At 40.0% G+C, this 19,082-nt stretch overlaps 1 protein-coding gene across 4 annotated transcripts in view; it reads left to right on the top strand.

The window, feature by feature from the left end:
• Window positions 1-19,082, top strand: part of grin2ba (glutamate receptor, ionotropic, N-methyl D-aspartate 2B, genome duplicate a) — a 178,721-nt gene that overhangs the window by 9,194 nt on the left and 150,445 nt on the right. For all 4 annotated transcript variants that reach the window (XM_008415507.2, XM_017306255.1, XM_017306254.1 and 1 more), the window contains exons 2-3: window positions 846-986; window positions 1,414-1,516. In XM_008415507.2, the coding sequence (XP_008413729.1) occupies window positions 1,490-1,516 (27 nt within the window). In that variant the 5' untranslated portion in view covers window positions 846-986; window positions 1,414-1,489. The remainder of the gene's footprint in view (window positions 1-845; window positions 987-1,413; window positions 1,517-19,082) is intronic.

Here is a 19,082-nt window from a genome sequence, read left to right as displayed (position 1 = left end):
TWAAATTTTGGTTATCAGTTTTTATGACATAATGAATATTTCAGTGCACACCATTCTTCTAGTTGGGCTTTATTTTGTTTTGTTTTTTTCACCACAAAGTATGAAACGGCATATGGTTATCTTCCAGATTTTTCTTTTGGCTTTTGGGTCAAACTTTAAGAAGGTGAAATCTGCAATAAAAAAAAAAAAAAGTTAGTAAGGTTATCTTAGATGAAATGCAGATCCTTTTTTAGTTACAATTTGTGATAAGTGATACATTTGTGTCACAAAATGAGTAACTATTTCACTTTTAGTATCAGTTCATGAACCTTGGAGCCACTATTAAAAAGTACATGAAGGCAAAAGAAAACCCAAAATAGCAAAAACTCCTTTTCTTCTTTTTTAATGTTTTTGTTTTGCTGTAATCAGAAATGATCAGTGAGTTGGATAAAAACGCATAAATTACCGTCAAGATCTAAATATAAATAACAACAAAAAGATTAGTCTATAGGTTATTAAACTCAGATTCTTGTTTAGAGATACTGAAATAAAAAAAATACAATTAAGCTCATATTTTTCCTTAGTCATATTTTTTTTTCCCCACACTTTAGAAAAGAAACGACACTCAAACCTTGTCAAAGCCAGTTCAACTAAAGCCAGTTCAACTAACTCAACTAACTTGGCCATTTAACTTCTCAGTTGTACGTTTTAACTCGCTCCAACCATTTAACCAGATTTATTCGTCCTRAGAAGAGCCAATCGGAGACTGCACACCATGCCAAAGCACATCGCAGCCTTATTAGAGTCTCAAATGAGCGCAGCCTGCTCCTAACCTTCTGTCCTCCTTGTTCCCTTTGCAATTACAGAGTGGCAGACGTAAGAAAAACAAGACTCTCCGAGCATCTTTTTTCCGAGGAAGAGAAGTGACGCTGCTCCAGTAGAGTGCAATTACCTCAACATTGATGCTTTGCTCCCTTGACTGTCTGAGGATTTTACCTAAAACGGCTGTAAGTTCTTTGTGATTAGTTCCTTGTTAACGGTCAAAACTAAAAAAAAAAAAGGTTGAATTTGGGAAGTGGGGGAATAGAAGAACGAAGCAGTTGTGCCTCATTCTTAAACTTAGTGATTCGTGAACGTCTTGATTTGCTTCATCTGAACTCCCATTTATACCGGCGACGAAAACATTGCAAAGCTGGTTAAAGCAAACACAAAAAGCAGAATAGAAAAGAAGAGTTTTCTTTATAAACCATGGTCATTACTTTTCAAAAATAAAAAACCCTGTACTCTGTTAACAATAGAAGCCGCGTTGCTTTTATTCAGTCAGCGTTATTAAGCAAAAATCCATAAATCTTAACGTTTTTTAAAAAAATCCAGAAGCTGCTCCGGTCGATACTCATCTTGTCTTTTGGTTTGTGTTGGATTTTCCGCCCCCAGCCTCCCTCAGTCTAAGGCTATGAAAGGGAGAGAGGAGTCCCAGGCCGCACCACCATGCTACTTCTGAGAAGCTGGGATGAGACTTTGGCTGGCAAAACACGAGGTAAGACAATATTGATGCATGGGACCTCCTTCCACCGTTTTCTCGTCCCCGTGGAGTCGTGCTGTAACAACCCATCTTATCTCTGCTGCGTGGTGTGTTTGTGCGGCTGCAGCTTCCCAGAAACCCGTGCGCCTCTCCTTTAAGCTCCGTGATGTATGTTCTGAAACTCCTCAGAGACTTTTTGTTTTTTTTGCTTTGTGTCTCACGCCAGGTTTGCTTGAGGGTCAGGATAAGGGTTCAAGGTAGAGCCTGCAGATAAATGGTTTAATCCTTGGTTTGTAGAGTGGGGCGCACCTTTATCAATGACGCGCATCGGTCGGCGGACGTTTGGCCCGACCCCAGGCCAAATCAACTGTCGGCCTCGTTTCCATAGCTCTACAGGCATTGATCAGACAATTAAAGGATTAGTTGGATGTGATTTTGTGGTCTAATTGTGAAAGTATTGGGACAGAAACTCATGGTAGATATGTTCGTGTACGCAGTGTGTGCGGTGTCTTGCAAATGTCGTCATTTCCCTTGAACTTTTCCACATTTTGACACGTGAATGGCAAACTTCAATGTGTCACATTTGGATTTTATGTGGCAGACCAATTCAAAAGGGTACAAAACTGTGAAGCAGAGGGGAAATTAATTTATTTTCCAAACTGATATCTTAAAAACTTGGCCTGCATTGTATTTTCCACTATTTCTTTACACTTCTACACTTCTGCCTGTTTTTCTTAGCAAAATTCCTTAAAGCTGCTTTATGTAATTTTTATAGGATCTCCTCTGCCTTCTTCCAGTGCTCCCAGTGCTAACTAGAAGCTTCCAATCAGAGCCAGGAGGTGGGTCTTAGCGCTGTCAATCAGAATCTCATGTGGCGCTGCTCTTCCCTTTTCCCCCCTTGCTCAGGCTAGTTAGCAAGGCCGCTGATGACGGCGGATAAAAAGTTGTCCTGTAACGCTAAGCTGTTTCTCCTCTTTCATCACATTGAGCAGCGAGTACATGAGTTTGATTGACAGTGCTAAGACCCACCTCCTGGCTCTGATTGGTTGTTTTTTGGTCAGGAGCGGTGTATTTCTTCAGATGGTAACAGTAGCTCAAGGAGGACTTGGAGGRGATCGATCTTTTCACAGATTATCTGTCGGACACCACGAGATGGTGACTGTTTTACTAAATACGTGAAAAACATATTCTTTATTAAAATGATATACTGTGACTTTAAGCTCAGTGGACATCAGTTTTTCAGTTTTGCCACAGATTCTTAACTGGCTTTCATTCTGGATTTTGACTGCTATCCCATTGTTGCTATGGTTGCATGTTAAGAGTTGCTGGACAGTGAACCTCAGTCTGAACTCTTTAGGAGCCTCCAACATGTTTTCTTCCAGTATTGTGCTCCCTTTATCTCGATTCACCTTCCCTGTCCCTGCTGAAGAAAAGCATTCCCATAGCAACTGTCGCATTGTTTGGTTGTAATGTTAGTTTTCCACCAACCAAAGCGTTTTGCTTCATAATTAAACCACATAAAACCCCAATAAGACATGTTGAAGTTTGTGTCAAAAGTTGTGTAAAACATGGATGAAACGGGGCAACTGTATGTTTTGTATGATAAGATAAAAGAAGGCATATTTATCATGATGTTAGATTACAAAGGGCAAACACATTTGCAACAAGTTCTCATGAGAGGTCATTTTGTCATTTTCCTCTCTCTTCTACTCCAACATGAAGCTTTATTAAACTCTCCATTTAAGTTGTTCGCCGACTCCTTATCTAACACCCTGCACCTTTTCTAACCCAGCCTCTTCCCCCTCCCTCCGGGKCCCTGCTTCTCCTCTCACACGCCATTAATCAGCGGTGACGTTAAAAGAGGCACGAGTCTTGTTTCAAAGGTGCAGGAGGAAGAAATGAATTTTCTTTGTTTTTTAGTAAGAGATGGGAGCAAGCGATTGTGGGAAGAGCAGGAACTCGTGGCGGTGGGGGTAATGAAGTATGCAGGCAGTGTGTGTGAGAGAGAGAGCAGTGCCAGGACACAGTTTCTCCCATTACTTTAAGTAGCTGCCTCGGCCAGCGGCGGAGCAGCTTTGTAATGAAGTGCCTCGGCGTCGGCCGCTACGTCGCTAGCTGAAAGTCACACCTCGGCTTCAGCTGGTGCCGCTGCTGATGCGACGCTTTTCCTACTAGCGCCTTACGTCAGAAAACATTACCATATAAATGTCGTGTCTATAATCTTGTATCTTTGTTTTGCAATGATGAAAAAGTAATAAAGGTCACTGCCAGGACCGGAACAAGACATATGCGAGCTTAAGCGGCTGCTTGGGGCCCCCAAAGCAGACCACCAAACTAGCATGACAGACAAATGTACATGTATTTTAAATAACACTGAATATTGCAAAGTGACTACTACACGTGGAAAAACTATTTCTGTAGTGATTTATCTCTTCCTGTTGATGGCTGCTGTCACTGGGGAAATATAAGATGTTAAATTTAGTGTTTATCAACTGATGTTTCTTTCAAATAGTTAAAATCAAATGGCACTTAAAATTTAAATACTACTCTGCATTTCAAAATGCAGATGATTTATTTATTTATTTTACTTTGTTACTCCTGCAAGGTTAGAATTAACATTAATAATGACACTAGTATAATGTATGCTAATTATAAATGATACTAATGATAGTAGGTGTGTTGCACACATAGATGTTGTTCCTAATGTAACTTTAGACAAACTGAATCTGAATTTGTAAAGAACCACATGGGTTTTATTGCCTCTTTAAAAATTAAAGTACTAACAAAACTGATTCATGTCCATTTCATGGAGAACAGGGCTTATAAACAACTGCATTGTTCAGCAGAGACTGACGGCAAAACGCTGAGCACACTGACGTTATTGCGCCCTCTACTGCGCATGCARGACACTTTTGGGTCGTTTGCCCGTTCACACCGGAGAACACATACATTTGGATTTATTTGGACCAGGCCAAGAAAATCCAATTTGACAACAAAAACATCAGAATCGGGTCWCTTAAGGCCGCAGTGTGACCGCAGCCTTTGATGCGGCCGTCACRGGTCTGAGTCTCTGCCTGGTCCGTCCTGTCAGATAAAAGCCATTAGAGCCGACAAAACCTTTTTTCTTTTTTTTCCTTTTTTTAATTCAGTCACATTTACCCTTACAGATGACTAATTTTCTTCTAATTATTAAAAGTGTTATTGAAGTCCATGAAGCTGGTAGTTTTTCTAGAAAAAAAACGACGGGCTAAAATAAATGAGAACATATTAGAATAATAATGGCTCATGAGTTTTTTCCCCTCTAAAAGCCTTTATCTCCAGCCCTTGTGTACCTTAAGCTTAATAGGATTCCGGCCCTCTCATTATATCAGCACAGCCCAGTGCCATTAATTAACTGCAGTGAGGCTTTTCAATCATTTTTCAGTCAAAACACGAGTCTCCTATTCAGCCTGTGGGAAGCCATGTCATCAGTCAGAGATAATAAACCAGTGAAATATACCGGGGCTGCGATCTTTGATGTGTGAAAGATTTGTTGTTGTTGTTGTTGTTGTTGTTTTTTCCAGGGTCGCCCTTCCTCTCTCTCTCTCTCTCTCTCTCTCTCTCTCTCTCTCTCTCTCTCTCTCTCTGCTTACACATTTCTGCATTAGGGTGCAGCAGTGAGATAAATGAGCACCTTCCGGTTTCTCCTCTACTGTGGTGTCACAGAAAAAACAGTTGTTGTTTTCACTTTTCTTTTATATTTTCAGCTTTTTTAAATGGAATGATTCGTCTTTAATTAGAGCACTGGGGAGGGGAAATAATCAGCAAGTTAAGAGGGAGGAAAGTCACATTTGTGGCACACATCACGGTTTTGCATTTATTTCTAAACATATGGATATCTATTTCCAGTCTCTTTGGACGCTGCGTAAACAATTGAACCGTTTTGACTTGATGACCTTTGATATGTTTGTTCTGSTGCATATCCTCCAAATAATCCAAAGTTGTTTTTTTCCCCCTGCAGCAGTGTGTGGGCAAATCTCATTAATCTAACAGTTCTTATTTTCCTAAAACTCACCTGCCTCAGTTTAATGAACACCAGTCATACCGAGCATGTCGGGCGTCTACGACGCTCCGTTTCTTCACAGAACTATCTTGACATCCAATAAGATGGAGGAGGTCCCAGTCGGTTGTTTATTTTAGTCCATTGCTCATTAGCATTAATTAAACTYGAACCCACATGCTTTAGCTTGACCTATATACACGACTGCTAGGATCCGTGTGGTGGGATCAATGGGGTTGCAAAACACCGGATCGATGGGGCTTCGTTCATCCCCCCCCTGGCTGAGACACAGCGACATAAGTCACCTGGAAAACGGCCTGCAGATCCCGTCATTAGCCGAGCGCTGCACTTCCAACATTTGCTTTGGTGGCATCTGTTGTTCTCTGGCACATGCTCAGACGCCGCTGCGAGGAGGAGGCTTCAGGTGCTGTCGATGTTTGTGCTCCAGTTGTTGGATAGATCTGGTGCCTAAATGAGTTCTTGATTATGTGAACTGAGCCGCGAAGAACTGATCATTTTTGGTTGCTCTGCCTGATTTGGCGTCGGTGTCGACATGCGAAGGAGCGAGTTCCTTTTTTGTTTTAGGTTTTTGTTGTAAATCTAAGTAAACCAAAGAGACRGTCTTGTAAAGCTTGATTGGAACAAGCTGCAATTAACTGAAATGAAAGCGTCTTTTTTTCTTCCCAGTGTTTGTTTTTATTCACATTTCTCTTCTTTTATTCATATGTGTGACTGTGTGTGCTGACTTTGCAAGATTCTGCAATTTTTTTTGTTCACGTTCTCCCAACTCCTCACTTTAAGTGCGCTCCATMATTTTTTCTGAGTTCTTGCCATCTTCCGTTCTCACCCAGAGGTTGGGCTGCGGAGGCAGGTGAACGATTTGTTTTTGCCGCACGAATGCCAGGGGTCAGCATCTTTATGCAGCCGTGATTGACAGGAAACACTTGTACTTGCGCCTCGAGGAGAATGGTGCAGTGTGTTGATKGTTTTGCTGCGAAGGTGAGGCAACGCATGATTGCAAAGCAAACACAATTTTACATACATGTGCTGTGGCTCGGAGTGGTAGTGAAAAATAATGTCACTTAAACTAATGTTCTGGGTTTCTTGCTCTGCAGGGAGAGGTTGTTATTTTKACGGCAAGATTCTGTTAAAACCTTATAAGCGGCTAATATTTTACTTAAAGGTGTAACTTTCTAAAAATGTCATGTTTTCACAATGCTATGGTATTTACATGTAGATTTAAAATAAMCRTGGTTAAAAATAAAAACAGCAAAAGTATAAAGCATTCACTTATTAAAATTTGAGTAAGCACTAGTTCCCAAATTCTTACTTTACTAACTATTTGACCCCTTTTGCTACAAATTATTTAGTCAAGATCTTTGCTCAAAATGCCCGTCAGGGGATTTTAAGTGTGATWAAAGTGTGCAAACACCGGAGACCCCCTCTAAAAACACTAATGACTGCCTGTTTTAAGAGTTCAAACATGATTTATTCCTTCATATGCATTAGTCTACACAGTGGAAATTGTTTTAGCGCGACTGCAGAACTAACATCCAACATGTAAAACAGCTGGACGACCATCTACAGTCTTCCAGGTCTCCACTCTTGGGGGGCCAATCAGTGCCAAGCACAGTGACTGGTGCGCCGTTGCACTTATATGTTGATTATTTACTTACACACACACACAGGAGTCAGACATAGGAGGTGGTGCACCCCCAACGACCTCCATCAGAATGTAACATATAGATGTTTCTGTTCAGAATTAGAAAGGTAAGGCAGTGTAAAATCTGTAATAGTTCTGCTTTACTTCTATATCAGCTTCTCTGACTTGAAGCTCTTCAGGAAACTTGTCAGTATCGGACATGGTTTGATTTCCTCAGAAATTGCTCTAAACAGCTTAAAGGGATCGTTTATCATTTTTCTCAAACTACCTATCGCCTTCTGCCTCCAGGACAAACCAGTGTTAGATCCCCCTTTTCACAAATCCTGAATTATTTCCTCAAAAGTGCCTCCTTGAATCCAGTACTATTCTGGAACGGTGACTCCGGTGTCCTACTGGGTTATTAATACTGGACAATTAGACCTGATTATGTTGTTGTGCAGAAGCTGCAACTAATTAATTCTATTTAAATCTCTTTTTTTTTCTCCGGCACAGCTTCACTTTTATACCCCAGTTACATAAGCTGTGCCAGACTATAATTCACTGTATAGCAGGAACAAAAGACCCCTGCTGCTACAGTGTTGTACAGAAGTCAGTTACATCCCCTGCCTCGCTATAAGAGACTAGACGGCAGTGTATCATCTGTCTTCTTGCCACTCTTAAATCTTTAACAGACTGCCTCTGAAGCTGCAAAGATAAAACGGTGAGGCAGCGGCAGTGACCCTAAACCATCGCTGAATACGCTTTCTTCTGTTAGCGGAGCCGAATGTCAGGCGGCGACTCTCAGCTCCGCTTTGGCTGAAATGTCAAGGCTAATGTTCACCCTGTATCTGTGGGCTCACCACAGCATGATCTGCCCCCACTTCAGTCTCTCAACCTCAGCCTGGCCCAAAACCTCCCGCAGCAGCGCTTCGCCGGGACTCTGTATTAAAAGTTATTGATTATGTTGTGTCAAAGAGTGGGGAGGGGGAAAATGGCCGCTAGGAGTATAGCAGAAGAACTCCCAGTAGGGAGCTAATACCTCCCTGAGGGACCCCATTCACATACTGTCAGAAGCTGTGATATGTGGGAGACGGGCTGCATAGAGAGGAGAGGAGAGAGGAGCGGAGCAGGAAAATGCTGGGAAAAAAATCGGGGCTCATAGACAAAAGGAAGGAGAGGAGACGTCACATGGGCCATTCTAAAGCACACAAAACATAATGGGTTTGTCAAAGTCTGACTGATTAAACAAAATGCACCTGAACACAATGCAGCGCTCCTGCAGCTATTTAACTTGGTCTGTGTGCTCAGTCGATTGTTCCTGTTTGCATCTCACATCGATTTCTGCGAGCCGGCGTGGAGTATCACAACTATTGAAAACAGTATAAGATTGCTCAGTTGGAAAATCGCCACCGGCAGTTTCATCCGCACCGGGAGTTTGTTTCTATCTGCTTTTTCTGCCAAAGATCACAAAGAAAGATAATGTTGGCCAAAAGCTTTCCATCTTAATTAATTTTTTCAGAATAGTTGTTCCTTTTTTTTTTACTTTTAAAACTCAGGTATTTAAAAAAATAAAATTCCCCCTGAAAATATGCACACAGGTGCTTTCATTTGCTAAAGATTCATGCCTTTATTTATTTGTGTAATTTGTAGCAGTAATGGTAGAATCTCTAAAGAGAGGATTAGACCAATCTGTGTTGAATTGGTACTTCACTGTTGTCTGTTTTGGCCGTTCCTGCCTGTTCATGTTGTACACAAAGTAAACGATTTGTCTAAAATGATTTACTTTGCTGGTGGTTTTTGTAGATATATCCATCTAATTCAATGATTGATATTTGATTTTGGTCGTCTCTATTTGTATAATCTCTACAATAGAGCGCCTGTAACACTAATTGACTCTAGATCTCTGAGTAAAGCTCACAACCAGAGATTCATTCGACAAAAGATTTTGTCTAAGACATCCAATTATCACGTAGTACAGACATTAATTGTATCATTGCGATAAATTTAAATTTTGATTTATCATCGTCCAGTTGTTGGTGCAAATCTTTGTGACTGGTGTCCTCAAGTAGCGTATCATAAAGCTTTTAAAGCTTTATGATACACTGAGTTTGAGAGAAATTCAGTCTCATGTTGCTAGCACTAGCATTAGCATAATCCACTGGTTTTGTGACTTTAAATGCTAAGCTTGGATGCTGCTTCCCTCCAGGATCTGAGCTTCAATTAGTTGTGACTTAATTCTCTCAGGTAGTTAAACGCAGTTCTTCTTGGAACAATGATTAATCGGTAGTTGATGTGACGTTAATGCAATCTGACTGCGGTTTGTCTGATTCGCAGAGGACTTCGTCTAATTGGAGTCTTTATGTTTTGGCTGAAAAGTGAGTTTTCCTGTGCTCTTGTTTTCTAACACAGGCGGTATGCAGAACGGTAGCTTGTCAGGGAGCTCATCGGTATGGGACGGCACATAGTGAGCGGTATGACTCATTGGGGGTGATGGTGAGGGTACAAGGCTACTTTAGGAGAGTAGAGTCCCGCGAGTAGGTATGCTACTTACGTGTGTGAGTGTAAGATGTTTTGCTGGAGGTGGAGTGTAAATAAAAAGCAAGGCTAGAGGTGGATCGGGTGTGAAATTAAACCCCAGTCCAACAATGTGCCACCTTTAAAAGATGAGATAATTAGAACATGCACACACGGCCAGACCTTGATGGCAACCTTATTAAGAATGTGTGTGTGAGAGTGTGCGTTCCTGTAGAAACTAAAGATAAAAAAAAGAAAAAAACAACACATACACACACACACTGGCCAATCCAGGAGAGACGTTGCACGATTCACACGCCGGGCCGCTGAGTCATCTATATGTTCTATTAAATTCATCTATGATAAAAGCTGGAGCTGGATTATCTGCTTCAAATTGTCCCAGGCTGGTATAGGTCTCTGGGACATTCATATTAATAGTGAAAACCGACAGCTTATCTCAAGATTCAAGCTGTTTCTGCTTCAGGGCTCTCGCAAAATGTGCCTATGTATCTTTCTAAGGCTTTTGGCTGTACCACTAATATGTGATGCAGTTTTGGTCACAATGCGGTGGGAGTAAAATATACGTCTAAAGGAAGATTAAAGAGCAAATTCAAGAGGTAACAAACACACGTTTCATTGACTACATCACACCACCAATGTGTAAAGTACAAACAACGCAGACTTGTTGGGAAGAAGATTACATGCTGAAGCTGCATGCAATATTCTAATAGTGTCTTTATTTTAAACGTAGTCCGAAAAGAATCGTGTTTCCTCCCGTGTCTAAAAACGGGCATCTTTCCTGCCTGTATGGGCACATTCAGGTCTGACACCTGGATAATATATTTCTGTCCAGGCCCACTGGAATAACATTGTCAGTCATGACAAAACTACCCTTTGACATAATCTGTAACTGCCACACAGGAGTCTGTTGTCCTTTATAATGCAAGGAAACCCTCAAGGTGACAAGAGATAGCACCTTTCTCTATTGCCCGAATCCTCAAGAAAAGCAAGAGTGTGTGCATATGAAGCGACGAGAGAGAGCATCACGACTGGAGGATATTACTGATGAGCGTCACCGTTTGAACAGACGTGTTAAAACCTTTAGTATAAATTACGCTTTTAGTGCAGTGAAAATTTGATACCAGTGATGCTTGGGACATTGCTTGAGACATTGAGTTATTCAGTTTCTTCATTTGAGTTTCTAGAAACTTCTAATTGACCTTAAAAGTCATTTTAAAGTAAACATTTCACAAATTTACAGTTTTAGCTTCAAAGGGTCTTCTGCCAGTTATTTTTTTGTAACATTCAACTACTATGGTATTATTTACTTATTTTAATCATGAAGGAACACAAACCCCATGTTTGTGCAATTGTTTGSACTGTTGCCATGTTGCACCATGACCTTTTTCTGCATGGCATTTGCAAGTCTCCTTGTGCATGTGTGGGTTCCCTCCAGGTACTCGAGTCTAAAATCATGATTTTAGTGCAACTGGCCTCAAAGTGCCCTAAATACTGGGTGTGTTGGCGCTTATTTCTCAGTGCTGTCCATTTGCGTGTTGCCACTTTCGTGGACTGGGGTCTTGTCCGGGATGCATGCAGTCTCTCGCCCACCAGTCCACCCATGACACTACAATTTTTGCAGATTTAGACAACGGATGGATGAACAGATGACACCAGAAAGTGGCTCTTCAAGTTGGCTTATCTTTCAGATGGATACTAGATTTGAAAAAGTTGGACGTTACTATTCAGTCTCTCAACCACTACTTTGTATCTTTGATTCCTTAATTCTGTTTGTAAAAACAACTGTTTTATCAGTTATAAAATGTCATTTTTTAAAATAAAAGCAATATATTTCAAACCCAAAAGGACCGGAATTTATCCTTCAGAGAATGATGGTCTGGAAACTAACATTTTAGTTTTCATTCTTTCCATATTTATCCAGAGTTGGAAAACCATTAAAGGAACCTTTCAGACTTTTGGAGGCTGTGTATATGCCAAACTATTGTTTGGGAATGATGCCAGGTAAGAGTTTTCACTCTTACCATCATAGACATAAGCACAAGGTTCACAAAACATCAGCCTTCTTCCTTTAGACCTGAAATTCTTTTGCTGATTGAGCTGAATAGGAAAGAGCCTAAAACAAGGTCCAGCACTCTGGATGATATAAAGAGATTGTCCATAGCATAACTGCTCAAAGATCCCTTTCTCTCTGTGTGTGCCAAGCTTGTGAAATATTATGCCCTATTAACAAAAGGAGGTACCCATTTGTGCCACCTCTGACTGCATGAAAAACAATCAACAAACCAGATGGTGTGTGATGCAGAACAATCTGGAAAGTCATCTGTTTGTAAAAGAGTCGGCACTAACAACCAGTTAGAAACAACAACAACAAAAAAACTTGGATTATACCCTCTTGTCRAATTAAAGTCTTGCAATAATGAGTCGGCATATGCAAGATCGCTTTTAGTTCTTTCATTAAATATAAGTACAGAAAGTTACCATTCTGTGGTGTCTGAGATTTATTCACATGAAGTGTGTATGGGCAAAATCTTAGAGTATTTTTGGACTAGTTTCTAGTGGAAATRTTTTAGTAAACTTGAAATAAGACAAAACTAACTTGCAAGTAACTTTTTAGCACGACACAAACTTGTTTTAATGTAATAATTATCTAATATTAATTTAAAAATACTAATTATAAATTAAATAATCTGCCAGTGAAACAAGACATTTTAACTTATAATATAGGAAAAACGTCTTGTTCCACTGAGATTATTTCACTGATAGCTAGTACTTTTTTAAAAATCATTATTTACCTTTACCCTTAAATGGGCAGACATATTTTTATATTTGAAAATTATTTCATTACCATTTGCTGACATATCTTTATTTTGGAATTTAGGGTTTGGGTTATAAAAAATTCCACCATTGTATGTTTGTAATAAGTTATAAAACACGTTTTAAAATATCGTAAGCAATGAATCTACCTTGTTTGTGTATGTTTTGCATTTCAAATAAATACCACAAATATCAATTCAACTTGTATAGCAGCAATTAACAAATGTCTCAAGTTAGTTAACAAAAAAATTCAATTCGACCCAATCATTCATACTGAGCATGCATGTAGTGATAGTGGATTGGTAAAACTCTCCTTTAACAGGAAGGAACCCCCAGCAGAACCAGAACCTGAATCAGTACAAGGGTCAGTCTGCTTCTACCGAAATACCCTGAATTCATACATTCATACAAATAAAATAATCCACATTTGAAGGTAAAATATATCTTAAACAATGTTTTAATAATGATTATCTATAAATTTAATGACTCAAAATAAAAGAAAATTTGAGTGTAACTATTCCTCTTTTGTACCCCCAGGACACAAACATTTCACGTCTTCTTATCTAAGCTGTTTAAATGTAAATCATATTAAAAATAATAATAATAATAAAATAAATATACATTAAATCACTCTTAAAGAACAACATTTCACAAAAGTAAATCCTTTCACATCAGTATGTATATAAAAAATAACAACTCATACCTCACAAAGTATGTCTTTGTCCTTACAGTCAGCCATTTTGAACTTTATATACCTGTATCAGTTTTTTTTTATATCCTGGCATAAGGTCTCATGACCTCAATATTTTCCCCCAGCCCCTCTTAAGTGTATCAAGCAATGTGAAGTGCAGGTGGTTGATGGCCCTCTTGTCTACAGCTTGTAAAATGTCTGCATCCCACAGGATATGAACCCCATAAGCTACTGTATCTTGCTGAAAAATCTACTTGTAAGTTAGTTTTGTCTTATTTCAAGTGTACTAAAATAGTTGCACTGGAAACTAGACCAAAGGATTTTGTTTTTATAGTGAAGCACTGGATGATGTGCTGCAGTTTTTCTTCTTTGATTTTTTCTTTTTTTTTTGACACAGTGATGGATCATTTGTGCGTCTAAGGAGACACTATAGACATGCTTGAATGATTAAAGCTGATAGACAGTGTTCATTACCTAACTTCAGGCGACGTAAATGGATTATTTCACAGTGTGTGTGCGCATCATTCAGACTGATGGAGCCGTGAATTTTGTGCACGTGTCGCAGGAGGAGGGTCGGGGTGCGCTGTGGCACACGTTTGCATGTGATTCAGCGGTTTTAACATGTGCGCAGTTTGGTTTCTGTCATGATTGTGATGGAACTAGCCCTTAAAAATCAATCTCTGTGAGTGACCAAGGATGAGAGAGAGAAAGAGCAGAGGCAGAGACACATGCGCACACACTGTGAAGGCCCTGTAAGCCGTTGAAAATAAGTGCAGAGGAAGGACGATATTGCAGAGACGGAGATGTTCTGTTTTCACTTCTCTGCAGAACACGTTGCCACTTATCTTGCTCATGTAATCACTCTCTCTCGCTGTTTTTTTCTTCCCATCGTTCTCGTCTTCTCTCCTGCTTTCCATCTCACTTCAGAACTCCTCCGCGCTCTCTCCGTGGTTTTTTTTCTTCTCATGTCCCGTCTCTCCCTCTCTCCTTTCCTGCATTTATCTCTCTTTTCTTCCTCACTGCCTTTTAATTAAAATCTGCCCATATCAAGGGATTCAGTTTCAGTGGTGATTTAAACGGAGGGCCTGACATAAACGTAACATTACTGTCAGACCAAAGCAAATTTCATCAGCCCTGGTTAAATTTACTGGTCTGTCCACTACATCCTCTCATTCGATCCATTTAGCCAACTTATTTAGTTAATTAAGTTAAAAACCTGTGAGACAGGAGATTAATAACTTTAAGCTGGTCAGTCTGGATGTTTGTGTAGAAATTAGGTGACCAAAGTTGAAGCCGTCTTGGAAATGTAGTGTAAGCATCATAAAAAGCTGTGAATATTTCAATAAACATCAATTTCTACAAACATAAGCTAATCAAAATAAGTGTTCAGAATGCACTGGGAGAGGTTAACTATTAATTAACTGGATCTGTTTTTTGTTTAAATTCAAAGCACTCCATACCTCCCCGGTAATTCATTCCACTTCAACTCTGCAGCCATCTTGATGAGTAAAGGTCACCACCCACAGAAAATCATCTGTAAATTTTGTCTTTGGCTTTTCCCTGGCAGTGTGTGAGTGTTTGCTGTAGGAACTTTAATACTCACTCCGTTTCCATTACAGATGTGCACAAAACCATGTCGATATTAATGTAGAAAAACCCCCACAAATTAACCATTGCAGTGTTTCTGTTGAGTAACGCCATTAAATCACACAAGTCGTTAAAACATGCGGCGCCATCATCCTCAAACTAATTCCTGTTGTTTTCTTCGTGGTTTGCACCAATGGCAATGTCCAGTTGTTGATCATGTGACTCGTGATGTGAATAAAGTTCTTCCTTTTTCACTTTTGAAAAAGTAAATAACTTTCAATGCAGCCTAAAAATCTCCTCATATTAGCTCTACAACCTTTTATTGAAAAACGAGGTTTTTTTTTGTTGTTTTTTTTTTAAATGTGTGTGTTTTATTTTCAAATTGCGCAATTCTGTACGGTGAATGGGAACATCTGCTGTGATGATCCACAGATCTTTGTATTGTTTGGTTCTCACTTTTTGTACGTTTTTTTCTACATTTTGATTGGGCACAGTTGGTAGCACTGTTGCTTTGCAGCAAGGTCTTGGGTTTGAATCCCCACCAGGTGTCTTTCTGCAAAGACATGACTGTCGGGTTAACTGGTCTGTCTAAAATCCTCTGAGTGTGTGTGTGTGTGTATGGTTGTTTAATGATTATTGTCACCAGCTCTTTTCTTGGTGTTTCCTGGTACTTCTTGTGTTCGGCTTATCATGTCTTGGTTAAGAATGCTATGTTGGTGTTTCATGGTCCCTCTGTGTCCATGTCTTTGTTTATTAGTCTGCATTCTCCTCATTTGTCACAGCCGGCTCTCGTCCTCCCACTCGTTCACTTTCCCAGTTCTTAAAAGCCATCTTTACCTCTCTGACACATCCTCCATCGTTCGTTGCATGAACTCCCTTTGTGTCTTGGTTTTTATCAAACTTGTTATATAATGTCTGATCACAACCTGAGACTTAAGTTGTGTCTGTGCTAAAACATAAAGAATTCACCTTCTACAATAAAGCATTTGCATAATGGTTACCTCACTATATTCTGAAGCTATAGCTAGCTAGCTGTAATGTAGCGCTCAAGCTAACGTGTTTGCAAACAAGAACTTCGATCACAGTTAATGTTTTTTTATGACTGGATGCTGAATGTCTACAAATATCTTTTTATGGCTACTTAACATTGGGAAGTCTTTATCTTTATTTAGAATAAGATTAACCTAAACTTTTTAGCCCATTGATGCTGTACACATTTAGCTTTAAAATTTTAAAAATTAGCCATGATTAGCTATTGTTTTCTCCCCAAATGCTTGTCAGTCTCATTATACACAATGTTTTCACTTTTCACCCAGACTTTCACATTGTTTTGAAGTGGAAATAAGCAGCAGAGAGAAGTCAAGAGAATAAGCTTGATTAAGTTAAGTTGATCTTGTATAGTTTCTAAATAGGTTAGCATCATAACAAGTAGAGAACCGTCTTTGGCTGCCTCTACTAAATTTGGTTAGAGAATATAACCAGGAAATGTTTTATAAATAGAGTTTTACATAACACCAGAATTGTAATGGTGTCCAGTTAATGCCTTACATGTTTTTGATGTGCTCCTGCTTCGGCACATCTGACCTGATTCAGTGAACCTTTAACAGGACCTGATGAAATGTTTAGGAGGTAATTCAATTATCTAAATTAGATGTGTTGGGGTCGGGACAAATCTCCAACAAGTAGGGCATTTCCCTTTAAGGACTGGAATTTGACACGTGACTTAAATGGGCGATTAGCAGGCTTCTGCAGCACTTAGCGGCACAGTGAGGTGGTAATGCAATCATTTGAATCAGGTGCGCTGAGACAGACACCTCTAAACATAAAGGACAGCAGACCCCGGGGAACCTAAATATACCTTCCTGACAACCGGAGTCGGGTAAAATGATGTGAAAAGGCATTTTAGCCTCTTTTGTCACATTGGGACACATGTGTGTGCTTCACATCCTCGAGCAAATTTTAATATTAGACGGCTGAGTAAACGGAACAAGTTGTTTAGTTTTCCAAATGAAAAAGGAGCAAAGATGCCATCCAAAAAAAAAAAAAGTAAATAAATAAAAAAAAAAGATGTCACCTTCCGAAAATAATGGCGTGTTATTTTTTGCTAAAAGTGATTTTGACCAACAAAAGAAAAATCACTTTTCTTGGGCAAAAAATTTCTTGGGACATAATTACATAATTTTAGGGAAGTGATGCACATATCGGGTATCAACATTGGCCCAGATTTTCAAATCGGTGCACCACTAATCCTAAAGCCTCAAAAAGGCTTTCCAGACTAACAGACGCCAATGCCTTGATTTGTTATCTATTTTTAACTTGCATGGCTTTTGGAAGTCTGACAGGTGCCAATAAGTGATTACTTGACTCTACCAGACTGAAAGAATCTGCCTCGGTGTGCAAATGAACAACAAATATGACTAATAATCAAGTCAAAAATTAAAGGAGACAGTTATCATCTTTTAATAGTGCCAGGTTGGCTCGGATAGATTTTATTAGACAAGGATAACTCAGATTAGCGTGATATAAAAACATTTGCTTGACGACATCTACGTTAGACAAAGAAATGCGTGAACGGAGGAAACCCACCTCATTATTCCACTGCAGTAGTATCAGTCGGGCTCATACACGGACAGACCTGCACATAGTCGGTCTGATGCTCTCACACAGAGACACCCACAGAGCCTACCACCTTGCTGTGAGGAATGAGATGCCTCCCCTGCCTCAGTGTTGGCACCCCCTGCCCTCCCTCTCCTCCAGTGAACTCACTCTCGATGGTGATGGAAGCCTGCGGTTGGGTCTACATAAATCAAGATGTTACCACCGGCACTATAAGGCTACTTTTTAATTAAAACTGTGAATCAGTCTGGCCTGATTATGAATTGTACTCCACTGCCACTGAATAAAATATACAGGGCTCACTTCTTCTTCTCTTCCTCTCCTTCCTCCTCCTCCTCTCTCTGTCTCAGTTTAGTCTGCTCCTCCTCCCATCCCTCCTTCTCAGGCTCTCTCTTGTTGCTTGCAACTCAATTTTCAACAATAAATTGAGAATGTCCGCGGCAATCCTCGTCCACGCGCAGCAACTCTGGGCTGACGGCGTTGTGAAACAGTTCAGGAGCTTAGCGGTTGCATAAATATAATAACTTGATATGGAGGGTCTGGCGCCACTGGGGTCAACACCATTATATCACATGAAACAGCCAGGAGGGCAAAAACAGCACCGGAGGCAGCTGTGAGGCCAGAGCGTTGTCTTGCGTTTATTGCCGCTGCTTTAATTGTGTTGCATCGAGAGTGAAATATGTTGTTGTTGTTGTTGGTCCTATCAGAGAGAGAACGGTTAGTGTTGTGATCATAACGATGGAGATTTTGCTGCCCTCTGGCAATGCAGGATGAGAACTAAGTGCACCACGTCGGCCGCATTTCTGCTCCTCGTGCAGATATAGCAGAAAGAGCTGCTCTTCTGACTGTCAAAGGGGCAATGATAATAGCAGCAATATATTGTTGGAAAATAATAAATAGCATTCAAATTGWTATGTAAGATGGCTACTCTCAAAAGCTCTTCTCAGAGGTTAAAACTTCCTTAAATCTGCTCAGTGTAACTTTTATAAAGATTTTGTTTTTTAACATATTGGGTAAAACTGTCACCAAAGATCGACTTCCTCCTCCTCCTCCCTGAGCTACTATTGTCATCTGAAGAACTGCACTGCTCCCGACCAAAACCAACCAATCAGAGCCAGGAGGAGGGTCTCAGCATTGTCAATCTTCCTCATGTACTCGCTGCTAAATGTGCTAATGACAGAGAAACAACTCGGAAAAATTGTTTATCTACCGTCATCAGTGGCTATGCTAACTAGCCTGACATTGACAACAGGCTATGCTAGCTGCAGTGTACCAGAGGTCAAATGCCTAATGATATTGTGATTGACAGCGCTAAGGCCCGCCTCCTGGCTCTGATTGGGTGTTTCTAGTTAGCACTGAAGAAAGCAGAGGAGCTCAATTTTTGTCTCTTGTACAATAACAATCAGTGACGTGCGGTCAGGGGAGGCAGGTGAGGCAGAGTCTCACCTGTCATCATGGAAAAATAATATATAATATAAAATCATTTATATTGCTATTTTCACCCTGTGGTTTTGTACTATAAAGTATCTATTTTTTACTTAGCTTAACCAATTCTGATTAGTTTTTCTTCAAAATCGCTGGATTTTCGCATTTTCCCATTCAAATACTCAGAAGTGAAGCCGGTGAGGCAGCAGTGAGCTGAGCCTCACCTGGGATT

The sequence above is a fragment of the Poecilia reticulata genome, linkage group LG8, assembly GCF_000633615.1.
Source record: "Poecilia reticulata strain Guanapo linkage group LG8, Guppy_female_1.0+MT, whole genome shotgun sequence".
Classification (NCBI taxonomy): Eukaryota; Metazoa; Chordata; class Actinopteri; order Cyprinodontiformes; family Poeciliidae; genus Poecilia; species Poecilia reticulata.
This window is presented reverse-complemented; position numbering and strand designations above follow the sequence as displayed.